Source organism: Poromitra crassiceps (assembly GCF_964638095.1).
Source record: "Poromitra crassiceps genome assembly, chromosome: 30".
NCBI lineage: Eukaryota > Metazoa > Chordata > Actinopteri > Beryciformes > Melamphaidae > Poromitra > Poromitra crassiceps.
The window spans coordinates 6,196,636-6,211,359 of record NC_139652.1 but is presented as its reverse complement, the minus strand read 5'-3'; the positions used below and the strand labels follow the sequence as shown (position 1 = coordinate 6,211,359).

Sequence of the window (14,724 nt, the reverse complement as noted above, 5' to 3'; positions counted from 1 at the left end):
GCAAAAAGTCTGATCATCATTTCAATCAGCTGAGGCATAGAGCAATAAAGTGCAGATGACTTGTTTTTTGGAATGGAGCTCTCTCTCCATCACAAGCATATATTTCCATGAGTGCGGCCAGCACATAACTATTAAAGGAACACTCCGCCCATTTTCAACCAGCTTTTTATCATTAGAACATCAGTAGTATATCAGAAAACTGTAAACTGTTTTGAAGTCTGTCATTTAATTTGACAGTTATTAAGTGTTAAAGTGTAGACCAGTGACATCACTGGTCCACACTAACTCAAATGAATAACTCATTAACTCAAATCAACTCTCAATAACTGTCAAACTATTCATCATTCATCTAGTTTGACAGTTATTGAGAGTTGATTTGAGTTAATGAGTTATTAATTTGAGTTAGTGTGGACCAGTGATGTCACTGGTCCACACTTTAACACTCAATAACTGTGAAATTAAATGACAGACTTCAAAACCGTTTACAGTTTTCTGATATACTACTGATGTCCTAATGATACAAAGCTGGTTGAAAATGGGCAGAGTGTTCCTTTAATGAAAGTCATTAACACAAGTGATTTGAGTCAATTCATGACTTGTGACATTAATTAGGGCCGGCCGGGTCTCTCTTGCAGCACACTGTTTTGCAGCTCTCGCTGGCCCAAACAGAGAAGAGCTACTTCGAGGCCAAGCTGAAGCTGGACAGGGTGTCCGCGGAGAAAGTGTCCCTGCTGCAGGAGAACCACAGCCTGGAGGGCGAGAGAGACGAGCTGAGACACAAGCTGAGGCAAAGCACAGAGGAAAACGTCCAGATTAAAGAGAAGTATGTCTGAGCGTTGCACTCTGCAAGATTTCTGTTGAGAAATACTGTATTACTCACCGTGTGTGCAACGAGGTAGCTTTGATTTTAACCATGGTACGAGGTGTTTTGCATTTATGATACATTTCTGATCGCCGCTTCAAAAAAAAATGTAAAATACATTTAGCTACCTTTCAAAAGTCATAAAAGTGATTCACGTTTGTGAAGATTATCCTGCTGAACACAAATGACCACTCCCATACACTTTTGTGAATCACCGACCTTATTTTCTGTATTTAAGTGACATCCCCTAATGCACAGCACTGCTGTAAACAGCTGTTTAGTTCAGTATGTGTGGCTTTCTGTTAGTTTGAACCAGTCTGCATCTCCTCCTCTGACCGCTCTCATTAACAAGCTGTTTTCTCTGACTGAATGTTCAAATATAAACGTATGAAAATAGCTCATTCATATTGGAACCCTATAGTTTCAAACCAAATATTAATTCTTCGTTGGTTTATGACTATAGTCACTTTGCGGTTGAGGGTCTGGGTACACACACACACACACACACACACACACACACACACACACACACACACACACACAAACACGCACGCACACACACACACACACACACACACACACACACACACACACACACACACACACACACACACACGCACACACACACACACATTCACCTACATTGCAGCAGGGAATATAATAGAAAATCTATATTGATCTTGTTTTAACTTGTGGACATTCATTCCAATAAAGCACATTGAAATTGAAAAGCATTGAGATTGAACAGCTATCTGCTCGTCCAAGTGGTTGTGGATAAAAGTGGCAGCTATATTGTAATGTTGTGTTGTGTATAAATAGTGTGAGGCAGAGGAAGACACATGAGGACAGGAGAAAACAGAGACAGGTTGAATAAGATGGACAGACAGCAGAGAAGCAGGAATATGATGCTAAGCCAAGCTTCAGCTCACCTACACAGTAGTCTCTTAGAACAGACGAGTTGGCTTCCGCAATTTTCAAATGCTTCCGCCATACCGTCTGTACTTCGTGGGGGAGAATCATGCACCAACCGGAATGGGAAGCGGAAAGGCGGGTCTTCCGCTCATTAGTCCAATCAGAATCCAATATGCCGGCAGAAAGGCGGGTCTTCCGCTCATTAGTCCAATCAGAATCCAATATGCCGCATTCACGTGTCGTGATTGGTCGGATTCCGTAGAACTTCCTTCCAGTCTGAAGGTTTTTTTCCCAACTTCCTTGTGCATGTTCTGGGGGTGTAACGTACAGACTGTATATAGCTGCATTCGCCGGATGTAGATGATACAGTCTGTTTTAAGAGACTACCTACACAGTGGATATCAAAAGGCTTTCAAACGGTCTGTTTTTTATGCCTCGAGGCCTGAAATGAAAACCTACTAAATCAGATTTTCGTTTGGATGTGAATGCGTACAGTAGGTGGTCCCCTTGAAACGTCCGTCAATGTTTCTGCAACGAATAAGGGGAGAAAAGTCCTAAATCCAGATGTGCTCAGCTGCTAGAGGCTTATTCAAACAGACAGATGTGCTCAGCTGTCTGTCTAGCTAAGCTAGAGGCTTACTCAAACAGACGTACTGCTGTTAGCAAAGCACAGGCTGCTTCTGCTGACTGCTCATTGAAAGGTGTGCACACTTACACCAAAGGCTTGTAGTTTTCCATTTTTAAAAGTTTGTTAGAAATGAACAGTCTTTTGTTGATACCTTGATTTCAGGCCCGAAGGCAATACGAGGGATGAGTGTTGGTAAACAAACGACAGCTGATAATGGGACCCTATGGAGCCAGCCTTGAGTGTCTGGCGCTAGCAGGCTGTGCTTCTTACTAAATTCACTTCATTTTTAGAACTGCGACAGTTCACACAACTTGAACACGACATAAATATATTATACGCCCTTGAGCTACTTCTGCTCTCACTCAGAATGTTCAAATATAAGCGATGTGATGTAGAGTTTTTGAGATATTAACGTTTGTTTGGCACAACTCATACTAGTTCACTGCCGCGGTTCCGGGTGGCATATCAGGGTGTCGTGATGTCCCGCTGATTCGTCCTATAAAAAAAAAAAAAAAAAAAAAAAAAAAATGAATGAATGAATGAATGAATGAATGAATGAAATGGCATATCGTCAAGTCAAGACAACTTTATTTAGCCTATGTATTGCTTCAAAAACCTCTTGGCAGGGAGCTGACCTCGCGGCGCAGAGCGATGGTGTCAGAGGAGCACAGCGAGAAGGCCCACCAGGCTCAGCTGGAGGCCGAGGCTGAGAGGCGTCTGGCTGAGAAGGAGAGGCAGGAGCGTGTGGCCGAGTGCCTGGGCTGGAGGGAGAAGCACCAGGTCTTAGCCCACACCTTCAGGGCCCAGGAGGACCTGAAGGCCCAGAGGCAGAACAAAGCAGTGAGGAAGAAACCCCCCCCTCTGAAATCCTGCCTGCTTCAAGCCATTTAGTGGACTTCACACGGTCTCACCCCATTGCATACAAATACCATTTCCCAATTTCAAAATACGTGTATAGAGAGCCAAAGTGAAACGTCATTCCTGCTTTCTCCCTGTCCCAGCGCTGCAAAAAATATGAATGGCGGTGGACGGAGAATAAGGTAACTTTTTTGATCCCGTTTGAATTGTGCCACGGGGTGCCAACGCAAATTTTGTCAATTTAAAACGTAACTTTGCATGTCAAGAAAGTCGCAGTTTGTCACTAAACTGTTGCACTAGAAGTTATAAATCAGAAAGACTACATACACTGTCGCCTAAGTGACGTCACTTTCTCTACCGGCAAAGCTGAAGACCGGCGACATGCCACAAGCTTCCATGAGCTATGTCGTTTTTATACGAATCTAACCCCTACATTTCAGTTTGACGACAAACTGTGACTTTCTTGACATGCAAAGTTATGTTTTTTTTACAATTCAAACGGGATCAAAAAAGTAACCTTATTCTCCGTCCAGCGCCATACATATTTTTCAGAGCGCTGGTACAGGGAGAAAGCAGGAAGTGACGTTTCACTTTGGCTCTCCATTTAATATGCAGTCAGTGATGAGTGATGTCATTCATGCACAATGACATAACTGGTCCACAACTTACATCAAATCAACTCTCAATAACTGTCCAACTAAATGAATGTCTGCAAAACTGTTTACAGTTTTAAGATGTTTGAGATTATGTGCAAAATAAATCAGTATTGTTTTTTGGTGGAGTGTCCCTTAAGCACCAAAATCATTGAAAACAACAGAGCGTCATAGAGTCTAGCCTGCATCATTGTTTCTTGTTTCTCTGTCATCTGTGGTTGGTGTCAATCAATCTTCTGTTGATTTTCCCGCAGTGCCAAGCCAGCATCAAGAGCTATGTCCTCTGCATGACGGAAAGCGACCAGAGGGTTAAAATCCTCAAAAATCAGGACGGCACCCCAAGAAACTTCACGGTGAGAGGATTCTGAAAATGAGTGTTTGTACTCATGATCCAATAATCCATAATCCGATAATCCTGATTAATGATCCGATAAAGCATACTGTTAATCAATACTGTGCGGGTGATTTGATTTCATGCCCCTTGGCTCAAAAAACATAGGATTGGATTAAGGCACTTTTAACAAAAGTAAAATGTAATTCCAGCATTGTGCCACCAACGGCCTCATTCTGTGATTTTGCTCCTGTTACTTTTGTTCTTGTATTATTCTCAGGAAGGAGACCCTGTATACATCTCGACCCCTGAGCCCAACCCTGAAGATGCTGACAGCAGTTCATGCAGGTAACCAAGAACTGAAATGGATATAGGTCATTGGGTTGACATGTATTTGAAATATGAAGTCTTGCTCGAAAACGAGATATCGACCATCTGAAAAACACGACACTTTGTAGTACAAAACAACGGCAAAGCTTTTGGTTTGGTTTTGTTGGTGGTATAAGTCTTCATCGTATTTTCAGGACCATGTTGTTTTGTTGGTGGTATAAGTCTTCATCATATTTTCAGGTCCATGTTGTTTTGTTGGTGGTATAAGTCTTCATGATATTTTCAGGACCATGTTGTTTTGTTGGTGGTATAAGTCTTCATGATATTTTCAGGACCATGTTGTTTTGTTGGTGGTATAAGTCTTCATGATATTTTCAGGTCCATGTTGTTTTGTTGGTGGTATAAGTCTTCATGATATTTTCAGGACCATGTTGTTTTGTTGGTGGTATAAGTCTTCATGATATTTTCAGGACCATGTTGTTTTGTTGGTGGTATAAGTCTTCATCATATTTTCAGGTCCATGTTGTTTTGTTGGTGGTATAAGTCTTCATCATATTTTCAGGACCATGTTGTTTTGTTGGTGGTATAAGTCTTCATCATATTTTCAGGACCATGTTGTTTTGTTGGTGGTATAAGTCTTCATCATATTTTCAGGACCATGTTGTTTTGTTGGTGGTATAAGTCTTCATCATATTTTCAGGACCATGTTGTTTTGTTGGTGGTATAAGTCTTCATGATATTTTCAGGACCATGTTGTTTTGTTGGTGGTATAAGTCTTCATCGTATTTTCAGGACCATGTTGTTTTGTTGGTGGTATAAGTCTTCATCATATTTTCAGGTCCATGTTGTTTTGTTGGTGGTATAAGTCTTCATGATATTTTCAGGTCCATGTTGTTTTGTTGGTGGTATAAGTCTTCATCATATTTTCAGGTCCATGTTGTTTTGTTGGTGGTATAAGTCTTCATCATATTTTCAGGACCATGTTGTTTTGTTGGTGGTATAAGTCTTCATCGTATTTTCAGGTCCATGTTGTTTTGTTGGTGGTATAAGTCTTCATCGTATTTTCAGGTCCATGTTGTTTTGTTGGTGGTATAAGTCTTCATCATATTTTCAGGTCCATGTTGTTTTGTTGGTGGTATAAGTCTTCATCGTATTTTCAGGACCATGTTGTTTTGTTGGTGGTATAAGTCTTCATCATATTTTCAGGTCCATGTTGTTTTGTTGGTGGTATAAGTCTTCATCATATTTTCAGGTCCATGTTGTTTTGTTGGTGGTATAAGTCTTCATCATATTTTCAGGTCCATGTTGTTTTGTTGGTGGTATAAGTCTTCATCATATTTTCAGGTCCATGTTGAGGGTGTCTGCCCCGCATGTGGGGAAGGATCTGGGTCCGAGTCACTTCGGCGACCTGCCTGCTGGGCAGCGGCCTGACTCCGCCCCTCTACGCCCTGACTCCGCCCCTCTACGCAGAAGCAGGAAGGTGGTGGAATACTTCTGGATCCCAACAGACCAGGAATAACCAATGATGACCTATAGTGGCCTCTTCGTCAAACCCAAGACAAAAAACATTGCTTTACATTATTATTATTATTATTCAACTAGGATCAAGGGGCCACATTGTCACAAAGCTAAGGGGCCGGGGGCCGGACGTTTCCCTGAGCTATTATTATGATCAACACCACCACATCTTCAAATGTTTGATTTGACTACATTGCAAAAGCCGCCTAATCATGACCTCATGGTCCAGCTTTTTTTGTTTTGTGGTTCTATTTTCTTTTCAGAAACAGAAATTAAAAAATAGTTACACGTCAAACTCAATCCGCAGATGGAAAACAGAAATATGACTTGATTATCTGCTGATGAAGCCTCTGTGTCATCGAGAGACGGAGAGAGGAGAGACAGATAGAGACGGAGAGACAGATAGAGGAGAGACAGATAGAGGGGGGGGGGGGGGGGGGAGAGAGGAGAGACAGATAGAGGAGGGGAGAGAGAGGAGAGACAGATAGAGGGGGGGAGAGAGAGGAGAGACAGATAGAGGAGGGGAGAGAGAGGAGAGACAGAGAGACAGATTGAGGGGGGGAGAGAGAGGAGAGACAGATAGAGGAGGGGGAGAGAGAGGAGAGACAGATATAGGAGGGGGAGAGAGAGGAGAGACAGATAGAGGGGGGGAGAGAGAGGAGAGACAGATAGAGGAGGGGGAGAGAGAGGACAGATAGAGGGGGGGAGAGAGAGGACAGATAGAGGGGGGGAGAGAGAGGAGACAGATGGGAGGGGGAGAGAGAGGAGAGACAGATAGAGGGGGAGAGAGGAGACAGATAGAGGGGGGGAGAGAGAGGAGAGACAGATAGAGGGGGAGAGGAGAGACAGATAGAGGAGGGGGAGAGGTGAGACAGATAGAGGGGGGGAGAGAGAGGAGACAGAGAGAGGAGGGGAGAGAGAGGAGAGACAGAGGGGGGAGAGAGAGGTGAGACAGATAGAGGGGGGAGAGAGAGGAGAGACAGATAGAGGGGGGGGAGAGAGGAGAGACAGATAGAGGGGGGAGAGAGAGGAGAGACAGATAGAGGGGGGGAGAGAGAGGAGAGACGGGGGGGGAGGAGAGACAGATAGAGGGGGGAGAGAGAGGAGAGACAGATAGAGGGGGGAGAGAGAGGAGAGACAGGGGGGGGGGGGGAGAGACAGATAGAGGGGGGAGAGAGAGGAGAGACGGGGGGGGGAGGAGAGACAGATAGAGGGGGGGAGAGAGGAGAGACGGGGGGGGGGGGGAGGAGAGACAGATAGAGGGGGGGAGAGAGGTGAGACAGACATACAGAGAGAGAGAGCTGCTCACTGGTCAACACAGTGGCAGACTGCACGGGTGCTGGCGAGATTTCTTCTTTTTTGACTGGTGTCGAGGTTGTGCGGTGGTGAAGCTTGTGTTTGCATCCCTCACTTATCGATACTCCTAATTGGTTTGGTTCTTTATCGATACTCTTATTGGTTGTTTTACATGACTGAATAATTGCTTTAAAAAAATTATATGATCAAAAAATAATAAATTCAGAACATGATTTGAATGTATCTTTTAAATGTAACTGTTTCTAGAGCAGCAACAGTATAATGTGTACAACAGCAAAGTCACTATATAAACTCAATAGCTAACTGGAAACCAATCTAAAATGTAAAACATTAATAATATTCCTGACACCACAATACTGAGTAACGTTGTCACCTTCAATGTGGAAGAATAAGGGACACCTTGCCAGGGGGACACAAATCCGGTTGGGGGGGGGGTTGTTTGAGTGTCTAAGACACTTCATTCTATGCATTCAGGTGAATTTTCATGCACTTTTTCTATTTATCAATTTACATACTCTGAGTTGACATTGAGATGTCTGTTATGACAACTTGACATTAACCAAGACCGTGTAATTACACTTAATGCGGTTCCAATTGTACCACTGCAGCTGAGGTCAAGGAAAACATTAATGACCCCATTATAAACTAATTTGTGTAATGGCACTGATTGACATGTTAATGCCCGCTATGTCATGTCAAATGATGACAGGTTATGTTGTCTTGGTTATGTCAAGTTATCCTAATGAAGACATCTCAACGTCAACATTGGTTCTGCCGGGCAGTTCTCTGGAGAGTGTGTGGACACGAGTGTGAAGCAGCTCAATGCTGAAAGAGAACATGAAGGTGAAAGAAATGTTTAGTGCTCAAGTATTGACTTTATTGACAGAGCAAATAGAGGTGCACAATATGTATGAATATACCTCAGCCTGGTAAACCAGCCGGTCACGGGATCTCACATTTCATTTACCTTTACATCATGATGCAAATCTAGAACACGGCTCGTGAGCATAACTCATTCTTGGGCAAAGTTAAATCTCAATTTCTTATCAATTGCTTTTTATCTATTGGGACTCTTTCGACGAGGGGATGGTCAAATACATATTGATTAAAAAAAAGTTGAGCTTTTATTTTGCCAATGATTTTAATTATTGTTTTGATAACTTTACCTACTTGAGCATTCGAAATAAAACGAGCCAAATTCACACTTTCACTCAACCCCAGTTTCTAACGGGGACATTTCACAAAGATGATGCCGAACTGTCCAATTAAAAAAGGCGCTTCTCTTTCGTTCTTAAAAATCGCTTGTAAACCACGTGAAGCTTCGTAGGAAAGTTAGAGCTTCAATAGATTTATTGTGTGATCGGGCCACGACTAAATCAAATACTTTCTGCATTTGCTTCTCCATGATCCCAACACAACAAAAACAAACACGCAGAACAAAAAGCCCATCTAACTAAGAGGTAGAAACACACTCATTAGTTTGTCAAATATCTTCACAAGATGAGTATTGCAACCCAATAAGACAACATGGAGGCCATTTACACCTGGCATTAACATGCGTTTTCTGATGGCAGAAATGGTTGTCCTCTCAATCCGCATACAGTTGCTGTATCCAGATTGAGAGGACACATTGCATTTACACTTGTGTTCAATGTGTAGACAATGCATCCCTGACCACCTCCGGCGGTGGTTTGGCCAATCAGATTGCAATCCTTCAATGCATTTTGGGGGTGTTTACACCTGTACTTTCAAGGGATAAAACACAATCTGATTGCAATCTGATGACAGAAAACACATGTTAATGCCAGGTGTAAATGGCCTCAAAGAGGGATAGAGGGGAATCTTATGGGGTGGGGTGGATAAAACAAGCAAATAGTAAAGCAAGATGCTTAGCATTGGCGACTATGAAGAGCACTTTTATTAAAGTAGGGGAGGGGGGTAGTTTTAGTAAAGCATAGGGTGACCAAATGCAAACCTTAATTCTTTAGGAAATGTTTAGCCAGCATATGCCTTCTCTCCATAAGGGCTCCTTGCAATGGAATGGTACTTTCAGAAACAATCAAAAGGCTTATTTGGATGTCAAATATGAACAGGATTTTCCCTGCATGGATCGCAGGCAAAATGTCAACGCAATCATGTGTATGTTTTCCAGCCCCTTCGTCCTCGGCTGATTTGATTTGATTTGAGCAGATCTGAGTCTCGGCTGATCTCAGTTCTCCTCAGCTGTCTTGAATGTGACGAGAGGGAATACAGATGTTAAGCATCCAACCCTCTTCACGCTCCAAATCGGCACAAAGCACTGAAGCTACGATTCACAACGGCCCTGTGACGCCTTCTGCTAGCATTAAGAGTTCATCATCGCTAAATTTGACAGCGATATATTTCAGAGAAAATCCTACACACACACACACCTTGAAATAAAAGCGATCGTTTCTTATTGGGGTCAAATTCAGCAACAAATTAAAGGGTGGAAACAAAACACATGATGCAATACAATGAAAAAAAAACGTTACAAAAAAACGAACAATTACAGTCTGAGCAAAAAAAGAAAACACGGTTGAGCAACTTCATAATTCAGAATTCACGTAGCCGATCAGGGCAGAGAGCAAAATCAATCATCCATTAAGCAATAGATGACATATGACACTTCTCAGCCCGTCATATAAAAGGCATAGAACACAGTGGCCCTATGAGTACATGCTTTTGTTTAATATCTGTGAGACAGAAGCAGCTGACATGTGCTAGTGGTTCAATTAAGCATGTTTCACAACGGAAAGGCGAGACTATAACGATAGATAAGGTCGATCTTCTACACCATGATGGCCGCTTCTGGTCGGTTCCTCAATCGGCTTCGTCCTCGGACTCCTCCTCCTCCGCTGTCTCCAGCCAGGTTAGCCATTGGTTGACCTAACGGGAGGGGAAATGGGAAATGTGAATTAAAGTAAATGCCTTTAAAGAGATGTTCTGCCCGACATGAGAATAAATGGCGTTAAATACGAAAATATTTTTTCTTGAGTGCAATCCAATTACTGTGTACAGGTAAATTAAATATTATATTGAAAAAAGAAAAGAACTAGAACGAGATATCACGTTAACGAGCATGAAACGAGCGGTCGTGATGTCAGTGACCTAACTTTGACCACCAAAATCCAATCAGTTCATCCTCGAGTCCAAGTGGACGTCTGAGGCAAATTCGAAGGAATCCGTCAAGGCGTTCCTGAGATATCACGTTAACGAGCGTGAAAATGGCGTTCGAGAGGCCACAGTGACCTTTGATCACCAAAATGTAATCAGTTCATCATTGCGTCCAAGTCGACGGGCGGGCGGACAACCCGGATCCATAATGCCTCCGGCCTGACTTCTCGCTGGCGGAGGCATAAAAAGTAAAAGAATAAAAACTGGGCAGTTACCTGGAATAAAGCTTTTCCTTTTCCAGGGAATTCTTGGGTAATATCTTCTTTCCATGCAAGGAAGGCTTCTTCTTCAATAATCTCCATGTCGTAGAAGTGGACAAAGTAGCGCAGCAGCATGCCTGAGGGAAGGAGACAACATGGTGAGCAGCATGCCTGAGGGAAGGAGACAACATGAAACTCTACAGGCCACAGCAGTTGGGAAATCCTCACACTAAGCAGCTATTTCATGTCATACTAGCAAACTGGATTTTTACTATTTAAAAAAGGGCCTCTGAACCATGGTTTGGTGCTTGCCAAAGTGGCAACGTTTACCAGTCGCAGCAAAAACCGTCTATTTACAGTTTTACCACTTCACGTTAAGATTTGCGTTGCGTGCCCAATTGTTGGAAATTCATTTCAGGTGCTGTGATGGCTAAAGCCGGTGTTAAACCTGCCGTTTAGCAACATAGTAAACAACACAAACACACAAAAGCAAAGTGAGCAAAGTAGCGTACCTTTGGGGAAGCCGCTGGCATTGCAGTGCACCTGCAGGGCGTAGAGGGCGCTGACTTGCAGCTGGGCGTGGTCGTGCAGGAACTTCTGCATCACGGGCTTGAAGGCCAACAGCAGCGTCTTCTCCTGCTCCAGCTGTTCCTTGGAGGGCGTGGAAAGATCGTCGCCCTCGGGCTCGCACGGCTCCATGGACACACACTGCGAGATGTACTGCAGGAAGCTGGAGAGGAGGTGGAGACGGTCGGTCACTTAAAAACTTTGGTTATTCATTTTGATTTGATTTTAGACAAGTGTATTTATGTACCTGGTCATGAGGATGTTGACAAAGCCTTTGTCGGTGTGAAGCTTGGGAGTGATGTTGTCTTTGATCCACTTGTAGATGGACTGAGGAGATGGATCTGCCGTGATCTGCTTCAGCAGCTCCTTCTCCAGCTTCAGCAGTGGGAAGAGGAAGCTCAGGCCCTTCTCGTCCAGGACCTCCAGCATGCGCTCTTTGTTCTGGTCGATCTCTACCATGTTTGGGAGGGGGGGGGGGGTCAAATAGGGGTCAAAACAAGAACTGCGATTGGGCCTAAATACTGTAGCTTCTGTAGATTTTTTTTCTATGGCTGGCAAATTTGTCTACTCCACAGCCACATTGGCATTTGGTAACATATTATATTTTTTTTAATCTATTTGGCTTGGACTTTGGCATTCACCGGCCACTGTGGCCTGGAGACATTTCTCAAATTAAAACTGCATTTGACAAGAGCCACACAAACACAAAAGCTGGTTCAACATCAGAGCAGAGACATCACACAGCCCAGAAAGAATGAGAGAAAGCCTCATCGAGGAGCACGGAAGCAGAGGTGGAGAGGGGGGGCGAGGTACCTGGAAGCATCTTCTGCATGTTGACCTTGCTCTGCTGGAAGAGATCGCTGAGCCAGTCACGGTCCTTCAGCCGGGCCGTCTGCTGCAGGCAGAGCAGGAAGAGGGGGAAGTGGGTGCCGTTCTCCAGGGGGTGGGCCAGCTCGGCCACGCTCACCAGCTCCGCCATGACGGCCCGCGCCGCAAACTGGGCCAGGTAGGACTTGACCAGGGGCACGTCCACCTCGATCTTTGGGCACTGGTCCAGCACGCTGAGGAAAGCCTGTGTAGGAGGGGGAGGAAATGCACAGAGCCGTCGCATCAGTAAAAATACCACAGAAGGATTTGAGACCCCCCAAAACAAACGAAGAAAAACATGGAACACGGAAAGCACCTTACAGGGATGCAAACTCACCAGAGTGAAAAAGGTGACAGATACCAAGGCAGACACAAAACCACTCAAAATCATTCAATTAAGTGCCCTATTTTGAGATAAACTAGAATGACCATTAGTTCATTCTTGAGTCCAAATCGCCATTTGTGGCAAATTGGAAGAGATTCCGTCAAGGCGCTCCTGTGATGTTGTGTTACAGAGCTTGGAAATTGGGTGTGTGAGAGGTCACAGTGACCTTGAACTGTTTGAGACAAATCAGAAGAAATTCCATCAAGCCGTTCTTGAGATATCGCGTTAACGAACTTGGGAATGGTGTTCGTGAGGTCACCGTGACCTTGAACTTTGACCAGTTCATCCTTGAGGCCAAGTTAATGTTTGAGGCAAATTTGATGAAATTCCATCAAGGCATTCCTGAGATATGGCGTTAAAAAGCTTGAAAATGGCGTTGGAGAGGTCACGTGACCTTGACCTTTGACCACGAAAATCTAATCAGTTCATCCTTGCGTCCAACTAGAGCTGCCTGCGCCGCAGCCGGTCTGAACGGGCTAATCAGTTAACAAAGGCACCTACATTAAACTGGCTGTGCTTCCAGACATTTCGCAGCGTGTCCGTGTCATTTTTAAAGCTACAGTGGAGATCCTGTTATCAGAAGAAACTAGACGACCTAAGACATCCATTGCTACCAAGCATAATATGCTAGCTTGTTGGGAAGGGGGCTAAATAACGCTCCAAACATGGGTAACATTTTGGCGAGGGAAAACTATCTCAAAGGGGTCCCTCCCCTGACCTCTCAGCTCAATTTATCGGAATTAAAATTGGTTCAATGGGTACCCACCAGTCTCCCCTTTACAGATAAGGTAGCATTTTTCACAGCTTAGCATTAATAGCTTGTGGATTGATTTCTTCTGTTGCTGCTCATCACATTTTGTCTCAACAAATTCTGATGAGTAAGGGGGGAGGAATTGTTGGCATTTTGGGGTATTTTGCCGAAATGTTTTTGTACGTGGATTATTAATTTCCCTTATGCCCAAGTTCACATGCTCTGTGAAATCAAAATATATCATATAAAAAACATATCGGGAAATACATCACATCCTCTTAGTCTTGTGTGATGATCAGAGGTGTGATTAAAGGGTTGGACCGCGGCATACGTTTGGGAACCCCTGAATTAGACCATTAAATGAGCAAAATAAAAGGACAAAAATGACCCAGAAAAAATTATATATATATATATTTTAATCAACCGTCGATGGACTCAGCCAATCGCCAATAGTCGATATATTGATCCTATCGGCCATCCCTAGTGTGTTTGTCTCTTCTTGCGAGTAACAGTATAACGTTACTGGACAGGTGGTCGTACCTGCATGAAGTGGTCAGCGGTGATGAGACCCTCAGCGCGCAGCGTGTGGATCAGGGTGCTGGCGTGCTCCTTGTCGTCGTCGGGCCGGTCCAGAGAACACACCATGACCCGACTGAGCAGCTCCGGCAGGAAGTGCTTAGGAGCCCTCATCTCTCGCACGCCGCTCAGGGCCTCCGGCAGGTTCTTGCTGTTCAGATACTCGCTCACCAGCGCCTCCTGGAGGGACAACAGAAATGAGCTGCGGCCAGTTTCATCACCTCCTCGCCTTTTAGGTGTGTAGTGAGGAGGGTAAATGGCATCCCCCATCAGCTCAGCTCACCCTGTTAGAGAGCCGTTTGAACTGATGCCATCTAGGTGCCTCTTTGGGCTGTCACTTTTTCCCAAAATAAAGTTTGAACGAACTTTAATTGCCCGCAAAATGTTCGAATATATTCAAAGTTTTTTGGTAAAAAAATAATAATAATTTGCAGGCCAGGCCACTGGGCATCGGCCCGACGTGTTAGCTTGGACGCTAACAGTCACAACACTGCCTCACAAACTTGGCTGCATCCAACTCGAGACAACTTTTCAGACCCTGGAGACAATCTTAACCCTCCTTGCCTGGTATGATTGGTATGATTGGTATGAATGTAAGACATGAATGGTATGATTGGTATGATTGGTATGAATGTAGACATGAATGATGATGGTGGTTCGGAGGGACCGTTGAGCGCCAATGTGTGGCTGCCACGCTTCTGAACCACCGGTACGAATGGTGTGAACGAATAATGATTCTGTGTAAGCGCTTTGAGCCTTGGAAAGGCGCTATAT

At 44.1% G+C, this 14,724-nt stretch overlaps 1 protein-coding gene across 1 annotated transcript in view; it reads right to left on the bottom strand.

Moving 5' to 3' along the window:
- Positions 1 to 8,264: 8,264 nt before the first annotated feature.
- eif4g2b (eukaryotic translation initiation factor 4, gamma 2b) overlaps positions 8,265 to 14,724 on the bottom strand; it is a 32,828-nt gene continuing 26,368 nt past the window's right edge. Inside the window, exons 14-19 of the mRNA XM_083663167.1 lie at positions 13,915 to 14,130; positions 12,185 to 12,443; positions 11,619 to 11,823; positions 11,317 to 11,534; positions 10,820 to 10,941; positions 8,265 to 10,316 (exon numbers count right to left, since the gene is read on the bottom strand). Of these exons, the coding sequence (XP_083519293.1) occupies positions 10,251 to 10,316; positions 10,820 to 10,941; positions 11,317 to 11,534; positions 11,619 to 11,823; positions 12,185 to 12,443; positions 13,915 to 14,130 (1,086 nt within the window). The 3' untranslated portion in view covers positions 8,265 to 10,250. The remainder of the gene's footprint in view (positions 10,317 to 10,819; positions 10,942 to 11,316; positions 11,535 to 11,618; positions 11,824 to 12,184; positions 12,444 to 13,914; positions 14,131 to 14,724) is intronic.